This window comes from Sycon ciliatum, chromosome 5 (genome assembly GCF_964019385.1).
Source record: "Sycon ciliatum chromosome 5, ocSycCili1.1, whole genome shotgun sequence".
NCBI lineage: Eukaryota > Metazoa > Porifera > Calcarea > Leucosolenida > Sycettidae > Sycon > Sycon ciliatum.
The window spans coordinates 23,559,862-23,578,467 of NC_088647.1; the positions used below are offsets into that span (position 1 = coordinate 23,559,862).

The 18,606-nt window shown below is 48.1% G+C and overlaps 2 protein-coding genes across 2 annotated transcripts; one reads left to right on the forward strand and one right to left on the reverse strand.

Annotated features, from left to right (window-relative positions):
• Window positions 1-435: 435 nt before the first annotated feature.
• On the forward strand, window positions 436-13,817 carry LOC135818095 (neurogenic locus notch homolog protein 1-like). Its single transcript, XM_065331418.1, has 15 exons — window positions 436-584; window positions 2,803-2,835; window positions 4,371-4,487; window positions 5,185-5,478; window positions 6,050-6,169; window positions 6,948-7,205; window positions 7,968-8,087; window positions 8,523-8,780; window positions 9,396-9,515; window positions 10,357-10,620; window positions 10,918-11,037; window positions 11,239-11,430; window positions 11,778-11,897; window positions 12,558-12,729; window positions 13,132-13,817. Exons 1-15 carry the CDS (start codon window positions 536-538, stop codon window positions 13,133-13,135), a joined length of 2,241 nt encoding a protein of 746 aa, XP_065187490.1. The 5' UTR covers window positions 436-535; the 3' UTR covers window positions 13,136-13,817.
• A 2,118-nt stretch (window positions 13,818-15,935) lies between these two features.
• LOC135818098 (ras-related protein Rab-21-like) lies at window positions 15,936-18,056 on the reverse strand. Its single transcript, XM_065331422.1, has one exon. The coding sequence runs from the start codon at window positions 17,684-17,686 to the stop codon at window positions 17,054-17,056; it is 633 nt and encodes a 210-aa protein (XP_065187494.1). The 5' UTR covers window positions 17,687-18,056; the 3' UTR covers window positions 15,936-17,053.
• Between the last annotated feature and the right edge of the window lie 550 nt (window positions 18,057-18,606).

Sequence of the window (18,606 nt, forward strand, 5' to 3'; positions counted from 1 at the left end):
ATGCCTTGCACTATTCATTCTTACTAATCTTAGTTAGGGTCGCTGATATGATACCTCCTACTTAGGCTATGTCAGTATGTGTCAAGACTCAGAGTCTACAGTACTCAGTAGACCATGGCAGACAGCTGTGGTTCAGCATGTGCTTCGGCACAGGAACCACCGGTGCGACAGTGGGAAGCCCGCCTACGCTACAGACAACATACCACATAGTCTGCAACATAGACTGTACAGAAACAAAACAAATTTTTATTGCTTCGTAATGAAAGTGAATCAGCAAAACCATTCGCCAGGACGCTGTGCGGTCGCGAACTCTGCACTAGCGTGTTGGTACATAATGGTGTCATCTCAAAGTCGAGTATTCATGGGTGGTTAGCCAGAAGCAGGGAATCGTAGATCTACGCACCCGGTATGCACGATTCCCTGGCCGATCGATTTGATGCTGCTTCTGGTTTCTTGCCGCCCGATGGAATAAAAACTCCAACTAGCTCGTGACAGTCCACAATTTCAGTTTAGTTTTGGTTCTGGGAGAGCAAAGATGGCAACGTGGAAACCTCTACTGACGATAGCGGTGATCGTTTTGACCGGTAAGATCCATGATCCCGTGCGTGCATGCGTTGTGTTGAAAATACTTACCCGTCTGCACTTGTAGTAGAATGCTGTACCCGTCCAAGTATTCCTTGTAATGAGAAATGAACTAACAAGTCAGTGGTATTGCTGTTAAAAAACTGGATAAAAAATCATCTTGTTGCCTCGAATCTGAAGAAAGAATGAGCCATGATTGATGATGGGATATGCATTTCCAGGCACGCTCAGATCTGTTCCGTGTGGTGGCTGATCGAGTCTGTGTACTGCTGGCGGGCAGCTAGTACTGCTATTATGGCTAGTATGGGTTGATCACGTAACTCGTAATATAAACCATGACTGAATGTTGGCCTTTACTTTAGGCTTTACTCACTCGTTGAGTATTTGGTTTAGCCTTAGCTTAGCCAAAGCCAAGGCTTAGGCCAAGTATGGCAATGACTGTCTGTGACTGTGTGACTTGTGTGTCCTTTTCCTGGTGTAGATAATTATAGCCATGACCACATGTACATGTATGTGTGATGCACATGATGGCTGTTATGCTGTTATGCTGATACATGTACACTGATAGTGGTATGAAGTACAATGTACTTTTGGTAGATTCTCACGAGACGCGTATTCTCCGTACCGCAGAGTACTAGTAACACGATTGTCACGTAACACCCTAGTATTGACTCCCATAGATTTTTGCTATACCCAAGCTGTCGAATATTCCTGCATATTTCACTCCTTATGGCTATATTGACTGCTTATATTTGACTCCGTTTTAGGGATTGAACACAGCCTTTAAATCTAGTAATATTGACTTCGTACTTGGTCAGTAGGAAATAAAAAACCTCGTAAAAGACCTTGGCTTCGCCTTGGTCTTTTACTCAGCTTTTATTTCCTATATTGACCTCGACTCAGTCAATAATTATTAGATACGTATTGACTGCCCTGCAAATACCTACCTAAGGGGCCGTTCAAGGTTACCAATAGTATTTTCAAAACGAAAAGTGTTCGCTTGGGGGTGGGTGGGTTTGAAGGAGTTTCGTTTTGAAAATAATTATTAAATGCAGATGGAGAATGCCCAGTTACAACTGTACTTCTGCGTGTCGAAAATTGACATCAATATTTTATTTCAATTCGTTTTACCTGCAGAAAAGGTAGGTATAGGTGGGTGGGTGCTGAAAAATACTAAAACTTTTCGTTTTTGCAAAAACTATTGGTAACCCCGGACGGCCCCTAACTAACCTTTCTTGGCCTAAGCCGTTGTAGCGTAGTAGAGAGGTACGTAACGTGACATTAGTGATTTTATTTATTGCCCTGCAACTCACGAGGCAAGATGGTCTTCTCATGATATGAGTAAAGAAACGGTTTCAAGGAAAAGGATGATGCCTGGAAGAAGTAGATTTGCTTCGCCGCAAGGCTTTTCGTCATGCTCCTGGAATATCCGCGACCATGTTTTCTGGCCACACGGGCACTACCCGTACCCGTAGCTAGAGCAAAGACAAAGTAGCGATGTGAATAGTTGAGCTGTTGAGCCCGGCATTCAGTCGGTGGTCCGCTGGACACTATGCGGTTTGCCCGTTGCGCTTGACATGCCCAAAGCGATAGATCCATCGGTGGAGCGGCCTACGTTTGTAGTGGGTCTGAGCGATAGGAAGATTTGCCGTCTTTGATTTGCCTGGGATCTGCTGGTCTGGGAAGTGTAGAGTCTATCAATATCATGATTCATGGTCTACCATGGCCTGTAGTCTACTAGTACTACAGTCTAGCTGGAGGCACAGCTACGATCCGACTCGAGAGTGTTTCTGTAGCTTTGTGTGGGTTCGCCGTCACATCCCAGTGAGTGCCGCGCGCATCCTAGATTTGTGTGCAGCCAGGCCGGGAACAACTGCACATAGTCGCCGGCACCGGCAGTTTGGTTTATTTGTAGATCTTAGTTATTCTACCTATGTATAGACTGGTACTGATCCCCGACATCATAAGTGTGAACCAGTGTATTGCGCTCTATTAGTATTATGATAGAATCTACTGTCGGAAAAGTGGGTACTAGTAGATGGCCATAGTGGCCGACAATCTCTACTGTCGGAAAGGTGGGTAGATGGCCATAGCGGCCGACAATCTCTACTGTCGGAACTACCACGGTACTAGTTATTGAACCGCATGCCACATTCTTTCAATCGAATGTCTACTTTTTCCAATCGCGATTTGTGTCTTTTGTCGTCTTTCTGCTTGCAGCGGTCTGGTGTTGTCCGAGTTCTGTGAATGCACGTGAGTAAAAGACAAAAATTCATCATACTGATAAGTGATAAGTGATAGGCATATAGTATGCGCTATGCCGCCTGTGAAAAAAAAATAAAGTCCGCAGGTAGAATCTACTACATGTAGGTCCCCCGCATTACAAGTTACAACCGACCGGCTAGCTATGAGTATGAGTATGAGAAACACAACCAGCCACCGGTATTTCAGTTTGAAGTGTCCCATCCTTTTGCTGCCACTGACAGCACGTAGATCTACTGTGGCGTAGTTCATGTCACATGTGTCTAGTACTAGTAGTAGTAGGACTAACACACACACAGGAGTCCATGTCAAAGCCTGCGGTATGAACGACCTTGTCATACAACGACCTTGTCATACATTCTTGACCTAGCCATTCATATCTGCACTGACACCTATCAGTATCATACTAGTCATTCAAACTCTCCAGCCATAATTGTTTGGCATAAAAGGGTTATTGACGTGCTGTAGATAGTACTACTAATACTAAGTAGTCAGTACAAAGACCACTGTACTGTACTAGCTATCTAGGCTTCAGAGCACACTCACACCATACTCCAAATCCATAGACTTAGTTAGTAGTAGTAGACTAGCCATACTGACAATCTGTCACCATGACTGTGGCCCAGTGTGGGCCTTGCATTGCACTGGCTGTAGACTAGTAGTGAGTAGTGTAGTGTTAGTAATAGTTACAAGCACACAAGTTGGCACCAATCGCCAGATTATGATGTCTAAAAACTGTCATTTCCCCGAAAAAATATTTTAAAATAATGGTCAGGAGCGGTGTTGGTTTGGAACACTTCAAGGTATTGTGAGAACCAGGGTATTGTACTACTCCCTGGTGAGAACCACAAGCTAGTGGCTAGTCCATGTACTGTTTCTGCCAGGTCCTAACCAGCGATGTAGGTCTACATGATTGTAGCATTGGTATCTCAGCCAAAGTGCTGTGCATTGCTGAGGCCACACATGGCAGTGCAACACAGAAATGGCACCATGAACATGTTCATATTATTGTACATGCCGCGTGCACGTGTTGTTGCTTGATCAGGATTACCCGTGACCGTGACTCAGCGGTGGCACCTGTTAGTGTCAGTGCAACACTGATTTACGCACGCCCGCCCCCATTCATTCCTACGCGTTGACCTCTAGCTGACACCCACCGTCACACTGCAGAGTTCCCAGGTGTTACATGCACACAAACACACGCACGCGCCTGCGCGCGCGCATGCACAGTGTCGGGAACATCTGCTTCGGCGTGTGTCAATTCTCAGTGCAGTCGCGCTTATCCAACCTTGAACTAGAGTTGAAGCCGCGTGACCTACAATGCTACATATGCTTTGGTGCGTGGTACGACACAATGCTAAACAAGGACATGTCTTCTATTGCCTAGCAAATAATGCAGGTTCAGCTATGTACGAGTATTCATCCTGCGGACAATCGGCTAACTTAGTAAAATAATATGACTCGGGTACATGTGTATGTGTGCACGTAACAAAAAGTCATTGTTGTTGTTTGGCTCTTATCTGCAGAGGGGCGCTGCTCGCCCAATCCGTGCCAGAATGGTGCCACGTGCCGTGCGAGGTCACGTGATCATGTGTGCCTGAACTGTGATCGCAGGCGTTTCCGCGGTCGGGACTGCGAGCCTGGTAAGGTAGTAGTAGTAGAATGTGCTAGTACTGTCGTCGCCATGGAAGTCCGGTCGAATGACCGGGGCCTGTGCCGGCCCTCAGTGTGCGTACAGAACGTTGCATGTGCGTATCGTATGCGTACTCGCGGCTGCATGGCCAACGCCCTGGGGTCGTTTGACCTCCGCCGGATTTCCGTGTCCACGACAGCATTTCCCTCCACGTCCATTCAGAAAATATGATTGGTCCAGCAATGCTAAAACTGATTTCAGGAAAATTCCGGTTTGAAATTTGGCGCCTGATAGGCCACAAGGCACAAGTGGATTTTGGATCATTGTTTGCCATACACTGGCAGTTGTGCATGTAAAGCAAGTCCTGATTGTGTAAAACCGGACTGGAAATGTAACTCCTTCCCCGTCCACTTTCTTGTTTGGTATAAAGAATTACACAGCCATTGTGATGTGTGGAAATTTCAAGATACGACACCAAGATTTCGGTAGAAAAACCAAATATTTTTTCATTTCCATTAAATTGCACTGCGGCGGGGTGCGCTTCAGCTTGTGAAGCAATTACACATGCTCCCATGGGAACTGCATTGTAACTGTTAGAAGGAGAAGAGTGCCTGAAGTTCACCGAGCCCATTGACTTGTACGTTTAGGTTCCGTAAATCAGTCACATCACTTCACCCATGTTCCTATGCTCTTCCTGTGTGGTGTAGTTGAGAATGATGCTGGTCCTTGGGGACAATGGAGCAACTGCAGCCCGTCAAGTGGATTCCGGCGGCGACGGCGCGAGTGCATCAAGCCCGTCTTCTTCTCTTCGCAGGGCCGCTTTGAGTGCAACGCCAGGCTTTCCGAGACGGACTTCTGCGGAACACCGCGTCCGCAACCCAGTGCTCCGCGGCCGAACCCTGGTGACGCGGGCCCGGGAGCAGAGAGGGCACCGAGCGACACCGTGCCGCCGACACCGGGGCCCGGGGACAGCGACACGCCAGTGCGGAGACCTGTTGGAGGTAGGTGTGCTTGCATGAGAGGATGGCTTGACACATGTATGTAGTTTGGTAAACTTGTGACACAAGCTGCCGCCTGATGAGTGCTTTTTTAATTTAAAACATAAACGATGGAGTAAGGGGTAGGATGACTTGGTTGTACTTCGAAGTACCATTGTTGTGTACTACCTGGTGTTTTGCTGGCTCTGTCCATTGCCATTGGACATTGAGCACTGCAGCTTGAGGATACACGGCATCTTGGTGTTTGGTAAAGCAAATAAATAGAAAGGCCATCAGTGACACATATTCGACTCAGGTTGTTCATTGCTGCTCTACACGACTCTATCATTGACGATAAAGCCAGGCCCAGCCTGGTTGTATCAAGTGGGTTAATTGAAAAGTTAGGCAGGCATGATACAAAGAGAGAGAGAGAGAGAGAGAGAGAGAGAGAGAGAGAGAGAGAGAGAGAGAGAGAGAGAGAGAGAGAGAGAGAGAGAGAGAGATCAGATGCTGTAGAGAGTTTCACCACAATTTTTTAATTACGTCTAAAATGGTTTGTATCTGCATTGTATGTATATCCTCTCGGCGTGAATAGGTAATCGCTGCTCCCCCAATCCATGCAAGAATGGCGCGAGCTGCAGAGCGAGGTCACGCGATCACGTGTGCGACGGCTGCGACAGGGCACGATTCGGCCGCGGCCGTGATTGTGAACCAGGTGAGCAGGCCACACGTGCAACACTGTACTATCACCTGTGAAAATGCTATGGGTTGAAAAGAACAGCCACTAGTGTGCGTGTCCTTGGAATATCCTGTAGCAGCTGCCCTATGCTCTTTTACATCTGATATTATGATACGCAGCCACATTGTATGTTGGCTATAAAACAGGTTCCAGTCTGTCCAATAGAGTGCTCAATGCCGAAGGGCAGAGCTAACTCCAACCTGAATAAGAGGATAAAAAAAGTGTTTTTACTCCGAGTTTCGCGCACTAAGTGATCATCAGACAACTGTGCATGTTGGTTATACGTATGGGAAAGCTTAGATATCACGGCAACCATTCCGACCTGATGTTGCCATGGGGACAGTGTAGAGCATGTAGTCGAACTAATCTGTTGTACCGTCCATCATTCTTCTCGCCGAACATGGTATGCAACAGATCCCTTTGCTCCTTGTGCATGGGTACCTTCCATAGGTACCTTGGTAATAGCATTCCTTCTTGCTTGAAGATATTATTAAATGAAATATGCGTCTGCTACCTGTGTAATTTATCGTGGACTTTCAGTGAATTTGTATTGTGGCATCGCAGCTTTTTGGTCAATGTTTCATGTGCATGGCTAAATCTACATACATGTTGTTTTCACATGTACATGTATAATATGGTAACTTGATATGTACAGACTGTCAGTGACCGCAGTCTATCTACACACATGTGTATGGTAGGTAAAGTGATCGTGATCATGTATCTAAGTATTCCTTTTCTCATGTGCTCCATACAGTTGAGAACGATGCCGGTCCGTGGGGTCAGTGGGGAGCATGCAGTCCGCGCAACGGGTTCCGTCGACGCTCACGCGAGTGCGTCAAGCCAGTCTTCTTTTCCTCCCAAGGCCGCTTCGAGTGCAATGCCCAACTATCGGAAACCGACTTTTGCGGACCGCCTGAAGTGCGCCCACCACCTCCTGCAGATGGACCGCAGAGAGTGGCAGGGAATGAAATCCCGACCCCGGAGAGACCGACCAGGCGACCAGTCGTGGCAGGTATGTGGCATACCGTTTGCAGAGCGATTGTGTTGTCAAGCTCCCTGCTTACGAGTATGTAGGTGTGTGTGCGTGCGTGTGTGTGTGTGTGGGTGTGTGTGTGTGTGTGTGTGTGTGTGTGTGTGTGTGTGTTGTCCGCCCAGAAAAGCTGTATGTATGTACTGTAGCGAGCATTGGAATTCGTTGAGAAATCAAGTGGCCACGGGGCGCTGGCCTTGCAGCCGCGAGCACTGCGGATCCATTTTTACAGTGTGCGTGTACTACAGCTGTGCAGTATGTAAGCGCTCAGGCAGTAAGGGTGCTGGCCCTGGTCATTCCACCGGATTTCAATGTCCACTGCCATGCATGTCTTTGTTGTCTGTCTCTTGTTCAGTCTTTGTGGAGGCCAGTTGTCCTCTCATGTTTCTCTACTGCAGCCTGACCGATTGCGTTTGGCAGTGGCATCCGTGTGTCAGATGGGTGGGTGGGGGGGTGATCGATTGACAATATCTACGCAAACTCATTGTTTCGGAAGAGGAATGCCGTCACAGAATACGAATGCTGGAATACCCTGGTAAACGGACTGGCGGGGATCTGAAATCCTATCTGATACCGAGGATGCCGGATTAACGGCTGCTAAGTTTTAGAGACGTCTGATTGAAATTTCTAAATGAAAACCCAGTCCAGTGATGTGGTAGATTCAAGGGTGTATATGATGTCTTCATCCTTGAAAGACAGTCATGGAATCGAGCCCTGTGCTTTGTGCCCGTCGTGTGCTCAAAGGTGGTCGCTGCTCGCCCAACCCGTGCAGGAACGGAGCTCGGTGCCGTGCGCGATCGCGTGACCATGTCTGTGACGGGTGCAACAGAGCGCGGTACGGCCGTGGCAGAGATTGCGAATCAGGTAAGACGAGCTTGCAGTGCACACAAGCAAGTAAAATAAAATATACCAACCAACCAAGATACATGTACCTTCTTGAATATGCGGATACTCTCCAAAATTCTGAGATATACATCTACGTTTGCAGTGTAAGACCGTGGTGGTGAAGGAGATTGAGACCTATTACACATAGAGAGTCGAATGTGTGTTGATTCAGTGGTCACAGCAACCAAATACCTTGGGAACTTATACTCGTAAACATGTTTGCAAGTCGTGGTTTTTGATTCGGGTGTGTGGGAACGACCTCAGAGTGATTCTAAACTCAGTTAATCCTTCGAATCACATGCTTAATACTGGGTACGGTGCTTTGTGCACAAGGACTAAAACACTCCGAAAGCGCACCTCAGTGCATGTTGTCTGATTCAGTATCCACGTGTGTTGTGTGGCATTTCCGTGCAGTTGAGAACGATGCCGGTCCGTGGGGTCAGTGGGGAGCATGCAGTCCACGCAACGGGTTCCGCCGACGCTCACGCGAGTGTGTCAAGCCGGTCTTCTTGGGCCAGCAAGGCCGCTTCGTCTGCAACGCCCAACTGTCGGAAACCGACTACTGTGGCCTGCCGCAGGCACCGCCTGCTGGGCCTCAAAGAGCAGCAGGAAACGACGCCTCTCCCACTGAAGAGCCGACACAACCACCGACAAGGCGATCAGTAGCGAGAGGTAAATACTTAGCTAAAGTTTACACTCTGTGATGATTTCTAGGCAGATCCTCTGGCCCAAGCAGGTTCCGCTGTACTGACATGAATCTGGCTCATAAACACATAACTACATTTTCATTTGTAATGCCATATCACTGTAAGGCTGTGTTTACATGAGGCGTTTCAACCCGGGTTGAGTTCGACCCGGATCAAGTTTCAACCCGCCCTGAACACAGATTGACTGGCACGTTTACATGAGGCATTGCGCTTGACCCGGGTTGAAATCGTGAGTAGAGAGGTTCTGCGAAACGAAAATGCGTAAAAACTTTCGCTCTGCGTCATGAAGCGAGAAACTTCGCACGAACTTTCGCATCTTTGGACGCGAAACTTGCAGGGAACGCAAAATGTACTTTCATGGGAAAGTTCGTGAGATCAGGTCATGGTGTACGTGCACTCATTATTTTTCCATCGTACAGACTTTCAACCCGGGTTGAAAATTCTCGTGTGAACACAGCCTAAGTCGAGACTTCAGTCCGGTAGAGACGATGCAAGCAATACGAATGAGTTGGTTTGTGAGGTTTTTTTCTTCCAGACGTATGGTGTTTTAACAGATCTTGTCGTCCCCGTGTGTGCTCAGGTGGCCGTTGTTCTCCTAACCCGTGCAAAAACGGAGCCCGCTGTCGATCGCGATCACGCGATCACGTTTGTGAAGGCTGCAACAGAGCAGTGTTTGGCCGTGGCAGGGACTGCGAGCCGGGTAAGGCTGGAGGAGAAAAGAAAAGTTTCGCAAACATACATGTACAATGTAATCGAAGGTCGCTGTGATCAATCGTGATTGTTTCGGGTGCTAGTGGCGAAGGCAGTGGTGTATGACCAGTGCGAATTTTATGTCTAGATGAATGAAGTACTTCCACTCGAGATCTTCCGTTGCCAACTCAGATTGAATTGGTTGTAGTGAGAAAAGATGTACAACTGAGACTTGAGCGCAGCATATCATAGAGGCTTCACAGCTTTGGCGGCCGCCATAATCAGTAGCTCAATATCCTGCACTTGTCAGAGCATTGTCACGCAATACTGTGCAAACAAACCAACAGGCAGCGGCAGCAGTAGCAGCAGCACTTACCCCACCAGAAGAACAAAGAACGATTGCTATAGCTCAGTCCATCCAGAGCAATAAGTTACATGAGCTGCTGTCTACATGAACATGACAGTCTGGATCAACCATGAACAAGAGATGAAATGGCGCTTTCAGTGACATTTTGCATGCAAATCCCCATCTAGTAGGGCGCAGTCACCCAGTTTCGGTGGAAGTGCGCGAGTTCGATTGGGAATAAAGGAGAAAGGGAGCGTTTCAGCTTCCTCGGACCAAGACCATTCGACTCAGCACCCCAAAGACTACAACTGGTGAAAATTTGATTTTAGGCTTAACTTCCCCTTTAGCCAGCCGAGGGCTACGGCTCACACTCCTGACTAGAAGAGGTGTGGATACTCCTTGTCGGTGGGTGTGGGTGGATGTGGGTGGGTGTGGGTGGGTTTGTAAAAAAAAGGTGGCTATGGTATCCTTACTCCAGTCTATTTGTCTCATGTGCTCCATACAGTTGAGAACGATGCCGGTCCATGGGGTCAGTGGGGAGCCTGCAGTCCGTCGAACGGATTCCGGCGGCGACGTCGCGACTGCGTCAAGCCGGTCTTCTTGGGCCAGCAGGGACGCTTCGTCTGCAACGCCCGATTGTCGGAGACCAGCTACTGTGGTCCACCGCAACGTCCCGCTGGGCCTCAAAGAGTGGGAGGGAACGATGCGCCCACCACTGAAGAACCCCAACAGCCAACACGACCAGCTGAAAGGCGCCCAGTAACCGGAGGTAACTATCATGCTTTGTGCCACGTACATGTACAGATTTCTTTAGATATCCATCGCACTTCAAAGCAGCTCGAATTCAATGGACGCAAATCACGGAATCTTCACTGTGACACGAACGCAAGCACCGGGGGTCCATTTGAATGAGGCATTATACTTCTTAGTGACCTAGTTTTGTGTGTAGAATTTCTTCTTTGGGGCAGTCTGCATGGCAATTATGCTGAATTGGATATAGTGGATTTAATGATGAAGTCATGGCTTGAAATTGTAATACCGTGTTCTGTGCCCTTTCCACTCAAAGGTGGCCGTTGCTCTCCCAATCCGTGCAAGAACGGAGCCAGCTGCCGGGCGCGATCACGCGACCATGTCTGCGTGGGCTGCAACCGAGCCGTGTTCGGCCGTGGCAGAGACTGTGAACCAGGTAAGCCTCGATCGGACAAAACACAGTACTGAAGCAAGTTCACTAGCTTTCGCTATCACTCACTCCTTTACTGTTTCTAGCCCCCTACTGGCATCATTTGGACACTGAAAACGGTTGTAGTAAACTACAAGAAGCAGCAGTTGCCTTCAGTGCTGATTATTGTGTATACGTCTGGGTGTCCTGTATCGTTTGTGAATCCAGTTGAGAACGACGCCGGCCCGTGGGGACAGTGGGGCGATTGCAGCCCGCGCAACGGCTTCCGCCGGCGCCGGCGAGACTGCGTCAAGCCAGTGTTCCTGGGCCAGCAGGGTCGCTTTGTGTGCAACGCGCCAGTGTCCGAGACGCAGTTCTGCGCCGTTGGACTGACCACCAGTCCACGGGCAAGCAACCAAGGTAACCCTTCATCATAGTGGAAATGAGTTTCAACTTTTACTTTGTTAGCTGAATCTAAGAGCATCTACATGTACATGTATATACTTCTTTCGAAGTACTATGAGTGATTTCATCTTAAATTGATGGACGGTGTTGCTGCTGCTGCTCCTGCTGCTGTTGTTGTTGTTGTTGTTGTTGTTGTTGTTGTTTTTGTTGTTGTTGTTGTTGTTGTTGTTGTTGTTGTTGTTGTTGTTGTCATTGTATAGATCTAACGTATATAACATTAGGTCATACCAGTTGCTAATTTTTGAAATGCATTTTTGCTGTTGCTGCCGCCGCCGCTGCTATTGTTGCTGTTGCCCGCACAGCTCCAGATCCCTGCTCCAGTCATCAGTGCAGGAACGGTGGCCAGTGTGAAGCCTACCAGTACTCCGACAACTATCGCTGCGTGTGTCCAGCTGGTTTCGGCGGTGACCGTTGTCAAGCAAGTAGGTTACTAGGATCAGTTTAGTAATTTGTATGGTTGCTATGACTACTTTGTAATTCAAGCAGCCAACATTGCAAGTCTACAAATTTTCGGCGCGTATAAATTCCGGCCTCTCAGGGCTAAAACACATCTCGGCCTCATTAAAATGTCAGCCTTTACTGCCTTTACTGCCTGTATACACTGTCAAACTGAATCTTGCAAAACAAAATTCCGGCCGCCATAAAGTTTAGGCCAAAAAGCGCAGGCCGAATATAGCCGAAAATAAATAAACGCCGAAATATTTATTGACGTACAGTACATGGATCCCTGCTAGCCATTGCTCTTACACGTCTCTACAGCTGTCCCCATAAAGGCTCTGAATAGTGCATAGCTGAAACCGGCAAGACATGCATCACCACTGGCCGTTCCTCTTCCACTTTCTCAACTGTAGCCAATGGCAACTTGAGTTCGGAGGTCCGAAGAGGTGATATGGGTTTCTATTTTATGTTTTTGAGTGCACATGCTTACAGAGGAATGGAAAGAAAATAACAAACGATGAGAACCTAAATAAATTGGAAAACAGCGTGGCACTTGGTACTAGTATACGAGCGAGTCGTCGTCGTAGTTTGTTAACTCAGTAGATTATGTGCTGCTGTCTTTGTGTCACTTCCTGGGATAACAGGGGAGAACACCGCGCTTGCAGGCCCATGGGGCGCTTGGAGCAGCCGCTGTGTGTTTGGCTGCCCGGGCCGGCGCTATCGCAGACGCCAGTGCCGCAGCTTCAGCCAGAGCTTTGGCACGCGCCGTTGCCTAACCTCCACCACGCAACTGGAGCTGTGCGATCGTGAATGCAGGTATGGTAGCCAAAATTCAGCCGTTGATATTGATGTATGAGTACAGCCAGGTGAATCTTGCTCTTAGCAACTAACCAATACATGACCCTGCGGATTGCCGAGTCTCTAGCCACACCATTTTCCATCACTGAGCACCAATGAGGTTGTCAGCAGCTTAAATCCCGGTGGCAGATGTGATAAAGTTACAGGAAAAATACAAATAACAGGTCTCGGTATGCCCTTTGCGAGAGCATGCTACAACCGGTCGTGAACACTAGCAGAAGACATTTAAAAAAAACCATAGTCAATGCTACATCTGATGTATAAATCTGATATTGCATTATGTGTAGAATTTGAATTTCAGGACATGTTCGCGCAAACTGACTTCATGAGTGCCTTCCTTTGCCTCTGATTGCTCTCCAGCTAATATCCACGCACGAAAAGCCCGGATCGAGTGTGTGCGCTCTGCACGTTCATGCCGGCGGTGATAAGAGCGAGCAGAACATACAGTGACTGAACAAGCGTGCAGGCAAGGAACAGACCAACATGTATGGCCATGCACCCTGCCAGCGTTCCACCCGGATGTGATCTTTCGCGAACGTGTACTTCTTTGCACGCAAGCAAAGATCAGGTGCTTGGGCGTGTGTGTGTGTGTGTGTGTGTGTGTATGTGTGTGTGTGTGTGTGTGTGTGTGTGTGTGTGTGTGTGTGTGCGTGTGTGTGTATGCATGGTATGCATACACACATGTAGCATGCATGCAGGTGATGTTATCCTGGTCCATCGGCATACACTAGTGATTGCTCTTCTACTTCACTTCCTTCGAAGATCCTGATCCTAAGTCCATGCAGGATGGGTACAAAACAAATTCCTCAGCACATCCAGCCTTATTCTAAATTCCATTTCAATTTTTCAATTTTTTTTTAATTAATCCTGATTTGGGCTGGTTTTCAACAAATTTCACAGTATTTGGCTTTTTTATATCCAGATTTCATAATTAGCGCTAAGTGGTGGTCTGTTCGCTCGCTTGCCTGCGAACCATGACGCCCCACAGCAAATTTCACAGTATTTTGGTTTTCAATTTCATTTCCAGATTTCATAATTAGAGCTAAGTGGTGGTTTGTTTGCTGGCCTGCGAACCAGGATGCCCGGATGTCGCGGCGGCGGCGGCAGGGAACCAGAGCTTGTGCGACGACGGCGATCACAAACGCTGTGGTGCGTATGTGACCCAACGCACATGCAATGGCTCACTTTGCTGGCAGCTAGCTGGCCGGCCGTTGCCACCTTGTAGTTTGGCCATTGAGCATAACTACACTGTATGATAGATAGCCAGTGGCTAGCAGTGAGGAACTGCCACTGGCCATGTACGTGTACGTGAAGAAAAGAACAGTTCGCACAGTCCAAAATTGCAGTGCTATAATTGGCACCAAAGAAGCCCCCCCCCCCCCCAATAGTGCAGCTGCTTGGCACCAGGCATTCCAAAACCCAGTCCACTAGCTGGGTTTTGGACATGATGGCCATGCATGTCACATTGTCCTGCATCACAAGCACTGTTACTACCAGGTACTAGTACCATTGCCATGATTATAGCCATGCTCGTTTATGATGATGATGATGATCCCGGCAAAACTGAAAAATGAGGGCGGAAGTCCCAGGAGGCTAACAGGTAGTTCAAACATCCCAAACATAATGCATGAGCCCGCTTAGATACAACGACGTGTTGGAGGGGGAGGGGGAGGGAGGGGGGAATAAAAGTTTGAAGCAGCTTTCCTTTGCCCTGGCGTTGCAGCAGTCAATGCAATGTACAGTGGAAGCATAATCTGTCAGCTTCATCTGGATACTGCACGAGTACTATAAATAATACAAGAGCAAACTACAGCGCACGCTGTATCCGTAATTCCGCACACTTTGTGATGGGCAGGACAAGAAGAGGAAAACGCGACGACCACTGCCATCACATAGACTACACAACTAGTGCATGCTCCATTATACAGAAGCCTTGCTTGGTAGTTTAACATGTTTTTCGATTTTGACAGCATGTTACAAGCACTACGCGTCCTCGCCATGTAACATGCTGTCAAAATCGAAAAACATGCTCCATGTTGCAGTGTGGTCGCACAAGAAGTACCGTGGCTACAGGGTACGTTTGCCTGTTGCCTTGGAGGGGGGGGGGGGGGCTCTTTGATATCAAAGTTCCGCTTTCTATGCAGGAAAACACAGTGAAACGTCCATATAGCGTACCCCCAAGGGCCGTGAAAATCAGCAATACATGTATTGCCGTGTTTACAGGTACTCTTATATCTATGTCCAATGGCTGGTACAGTGAACTGGGAAACGCTTGTGCCGGCTTTATTTCGCGATTTGCATGCACAACAAATTTGCCTAGAAATGTTTGCGATAGGAGTCAATTTCGCAAGGTTTTTTTACATTTCATTGCGTTATCTTTCTAGGCGTACTGTAAGACATGTTGTTATAATGAGTCGCAAATTTAACGATTGTCCAAAATTCACAGGTTAACGAGAAGATATGCTAACGATCTTGCAGTATTCCGGCATAACCAAAACACAAGATATAAATGAAGCAGTATGGCCTCAACGGATCTTATTATAACGAAGAAATGTCATCCGTTAAAACGTTAGATTTACTTCCTCGTTATATATACATGTCTTACAGTATCTGCATCTGTCGCTAGGGTTTATAGGGTTTACCGGGTGTTAGCGGCCGTCGTGAGTTCCCTTCGGGAACGGACACGATAATTTACTTTTTTATATATATATTTTTACTGTACAGTAAGTGTGGGCACGTGCATAGGTAGAGCTTCGTGCCTTGATTATGTACGATACGATTATACTTCGAAATAGGATCCGATCATCAGCACATCCAGGAAACATGAATGGACCACCTTTAAGTACCGTACTTGCGACAACGCGTACTTCAAGTACAGCTTCTTTTGCACTTTCAATCTCCGGCGGCTAGGCTATGCATGATGGCATCAGTGAGCCACAATGGCGGAGAAACACTACAATCATGTAGTGTCTCACAAAGCGGACAAAAAAGTATGTCTGCAGTGGGCCAAGGAACCATCAACTTGCACACCCCTGGCTGTGTATGTTTGCTGCTGTCGACCTGGCGAAAGCCAACAGCAAACGAGAGTGGGTAATACACGTAGCACACACCTCGTGTGAAGGCAAGCACTAACGGCCCACAGTATAATCATCACAGCACGTTGGTCAGAGTAAAAAATTGACTGGTCATGTCAGGGTCTGAAGGGAAACAAGCGGAATGTCAGCAAGGTAAATCAATACGAGTTTCGGACACTCGGACCAACCAACATCAAGAAGCACATGTGCATGCATGCACACAGGAGGAATATTGAAGAACTGGATAAAATGAGTGAGAACGTGTGCATTGGGTGCTGGGTCGGGGGAGAGCGCGCTGGGTGAGCGGAGAAAGCGGAGCATGACAATACTGGGGTCTGAGCATGTGTTTTTTATGTTCATGGCTGGAAAATACCAACGGCTGCAGCGGCAAAAGAAAGACTGTGCATTCCCATTCACTCGCGCGCCAACACAAACCGTTTGGGGAAGCGGTGACGAACAATCAGATGCATGCAAAAAAACCTAGCGATTTACAGTCGACTGACGGGCATGGGAACAGCAACCAGCGACGGTAGCGGCGGCGGGGGAAGTCGAAAACAGAAAACGTAATCTCGGTGTTTGTAAATAGTGTCATCTTTGTTATTGTTCTAGTCAACGCTCGGTGCTAAACTGTGATAGCCGTTGCTGCTGCTGATGCTTCCTTCACGTTGATCGATGCTGCTAAAAAACTACACGGGCAGCTGATTGCGTAGGGTGACATCAGGTGAAGACTAAAGGTGGGGATGCACGTGCTGGGGCCAGCCAATCAAGGACAAGGCGCGGAGCTGACGGACAAGAAGCATACCACACTGCGCATCGCAATGCCGTGGCAGCCGGACACTGGGGAAGAGCAACCACGCCTAGGATACTGCCCTTCCTCTTTAGCTAAGCAGCAGCCGCCACCGCCGTGGCTTTTCGATTGCAAAAAAAAAGAATTAAAAACAAACAAGATGTATACGGCACTCGCAGCGAGTGCCGTATACACCAGAGAGAGAGAGAGGGAGAGAGAGAGAGAGGGAGAGAGAGAGAGAGAGAGAGAGAGAGAGAGAGAGAGGGAGAGAGAGGGAGAGAGAGAGAGGGAGAGAGAGGGAGAGAGAGAGAGGGAGAGAGAGGGAGAGAGAGACGGAGACACAGAGAGAGAGACAGAGACACACAGAGAGAGAAGCCTGTACAGTTTATTTAGTTCGTGCCGGTCGCACTTGCTCCTCAGCTTACCCACAGCATCCACCGCTACTGCTCGGTGCCTCGTCCTCTGTGATCTGTACTCCTGCACTGGAGCCCCCTACCATCGGGCCAAGGCCACCTTGCCGTGCCGGCCTATCTGCCTTGGCCGACAGCATGCGCTTGGTCAGGTCCAGGAAGACATCGTCGATGCCACGGTTCAGCTTTGCAGACGTGCTAAAGTGCTTGGCACCCACTGATGCTGCGTACTCCTCTGCCTCCTCCTTGCTGACGTGACGGTTCTTCTCCAGGTCAGACTTGTTTCCGACGATCACTAAGCTGATGTCGTCTCCAAGCATCTTTCGGAGCTCCTTCACCCAGTTGCGCACTTTCTGGAAGGAGTCCTCATCGGTGATGTCATATACAAGTAGAGCACCGTTGCTATCACGATAGTAGATGGGTCCCAGTGCATGAAACCTCTCCTGGCCTGCAGTGTCCCATATCGCCAGGGTAACACGTTTTCCTCCTACATTCAGCCGCTTCGTCAGGAATGATGCCTGCAGTGTTGTCAAATGCTTGTCATTGAATTTGTCTTCACAGTACCGGAGAACTAATGACGTCTTTCCTACACAGCCCTCACCCAGCAATACAATTTTGAATTGGTTATTATCACGGCCAGCCATCCTCGGCGAGGTGCAGTGCACTACGAATCCCGTCCTCAGCTCACACTGCTATGTGATCAGCACACAAACAACGTCTGTAACGTCGACAATGGCTGTACCACCAGGGGAGGCCACACGAACAACACACGTTGATTACTCAGCGATGTTCAGATAACAGTTGAAGGTGAATAAAAGAGAGGGAGGTGATCAGCTGCTTCCAAACCTGGCAGGTACTGATGAGCAGTGCTAGCACAAACTACAGTTACTGGAATATAACGCTTTCGGACACAAGCAAGCCTCCATCCAACGCGATCTCCAACAACAGGATCAAGGAAAGTAACTCCTATTTCGCCTTGTTCATTTTCTTGGTTTTCATAAAAAGAAGAAATCATGACATTTACCGGTACTACTTGTGCAGCATGCCATATGCTAGCGCAGATCTGCAGAGGCTGCATGCATATGCAGGCATGCAGTGTCGCCGTAGTCTTGTCACTTGTCAGGCTTGCGCTTGTGCGTGTGGGTGAGATCTCTTTGCAGAAAATGCGAAATGCCAAAAATGACGACGTAGATCTACGTGACGATCGATTTGATGACGCATCTACACGTGATCGACTATGAAAGAGTAACCATGACAAATATGGTGGAGGAGATAAATGCAAGAACTCGTGACCGCTCTACTGTGTAGGGAGTCGTATATATACGACTCTCTGGTGTAGACTGTGTAAAAAAAGTGCCCGCGCGCCTGCCCGCAAAAGTAACAACGACTGCGCGTGTCGTGAGTACTTACAAAAAAGTTGTAGTTATACTTCACGCAAGGCTAGTACATGTATACAGCGCTAGGCGCTATGCCTTATGCATGTACATGTACAACTGATTACATGGATTATTTCCCTGGCTATTTTTTTCTTGCTTTTTAATTTTTATGGATAGGCAAAGGGAAG

Bases quoted from the DNA above. Each gene is read 5' to 3' on its own strand.
- LOC135818095 (XM_065331418.1), top strand. From the start codon at position 536: ATGGCAACGTGGAAACCTCTACTGACGATAGCGGTGATCGTTTTGACC. The intron at 4,488-5,184 runs GTAAGGTAGTAG...TGTGTGGTGTAG, and splicing joins CGGTCGGGACTGCGAGCCTG to TTGAGAATGATGCTGGTCCT. The intron at 11,898-12,557 runs GTAGGTTACTAG...CTGGGATAACAG, and splicing joins CGGTGACCGTTGTCAAGCAA to GGGAGAACACCGCGCTTGCA.
- LOC135818098 (XM_065331422.1), bottom strand. From the start codon at position 17,686: ATGGCTGGCCGTGATAATAACCAATTCAAAATTGTATTGCTGGGTGAG.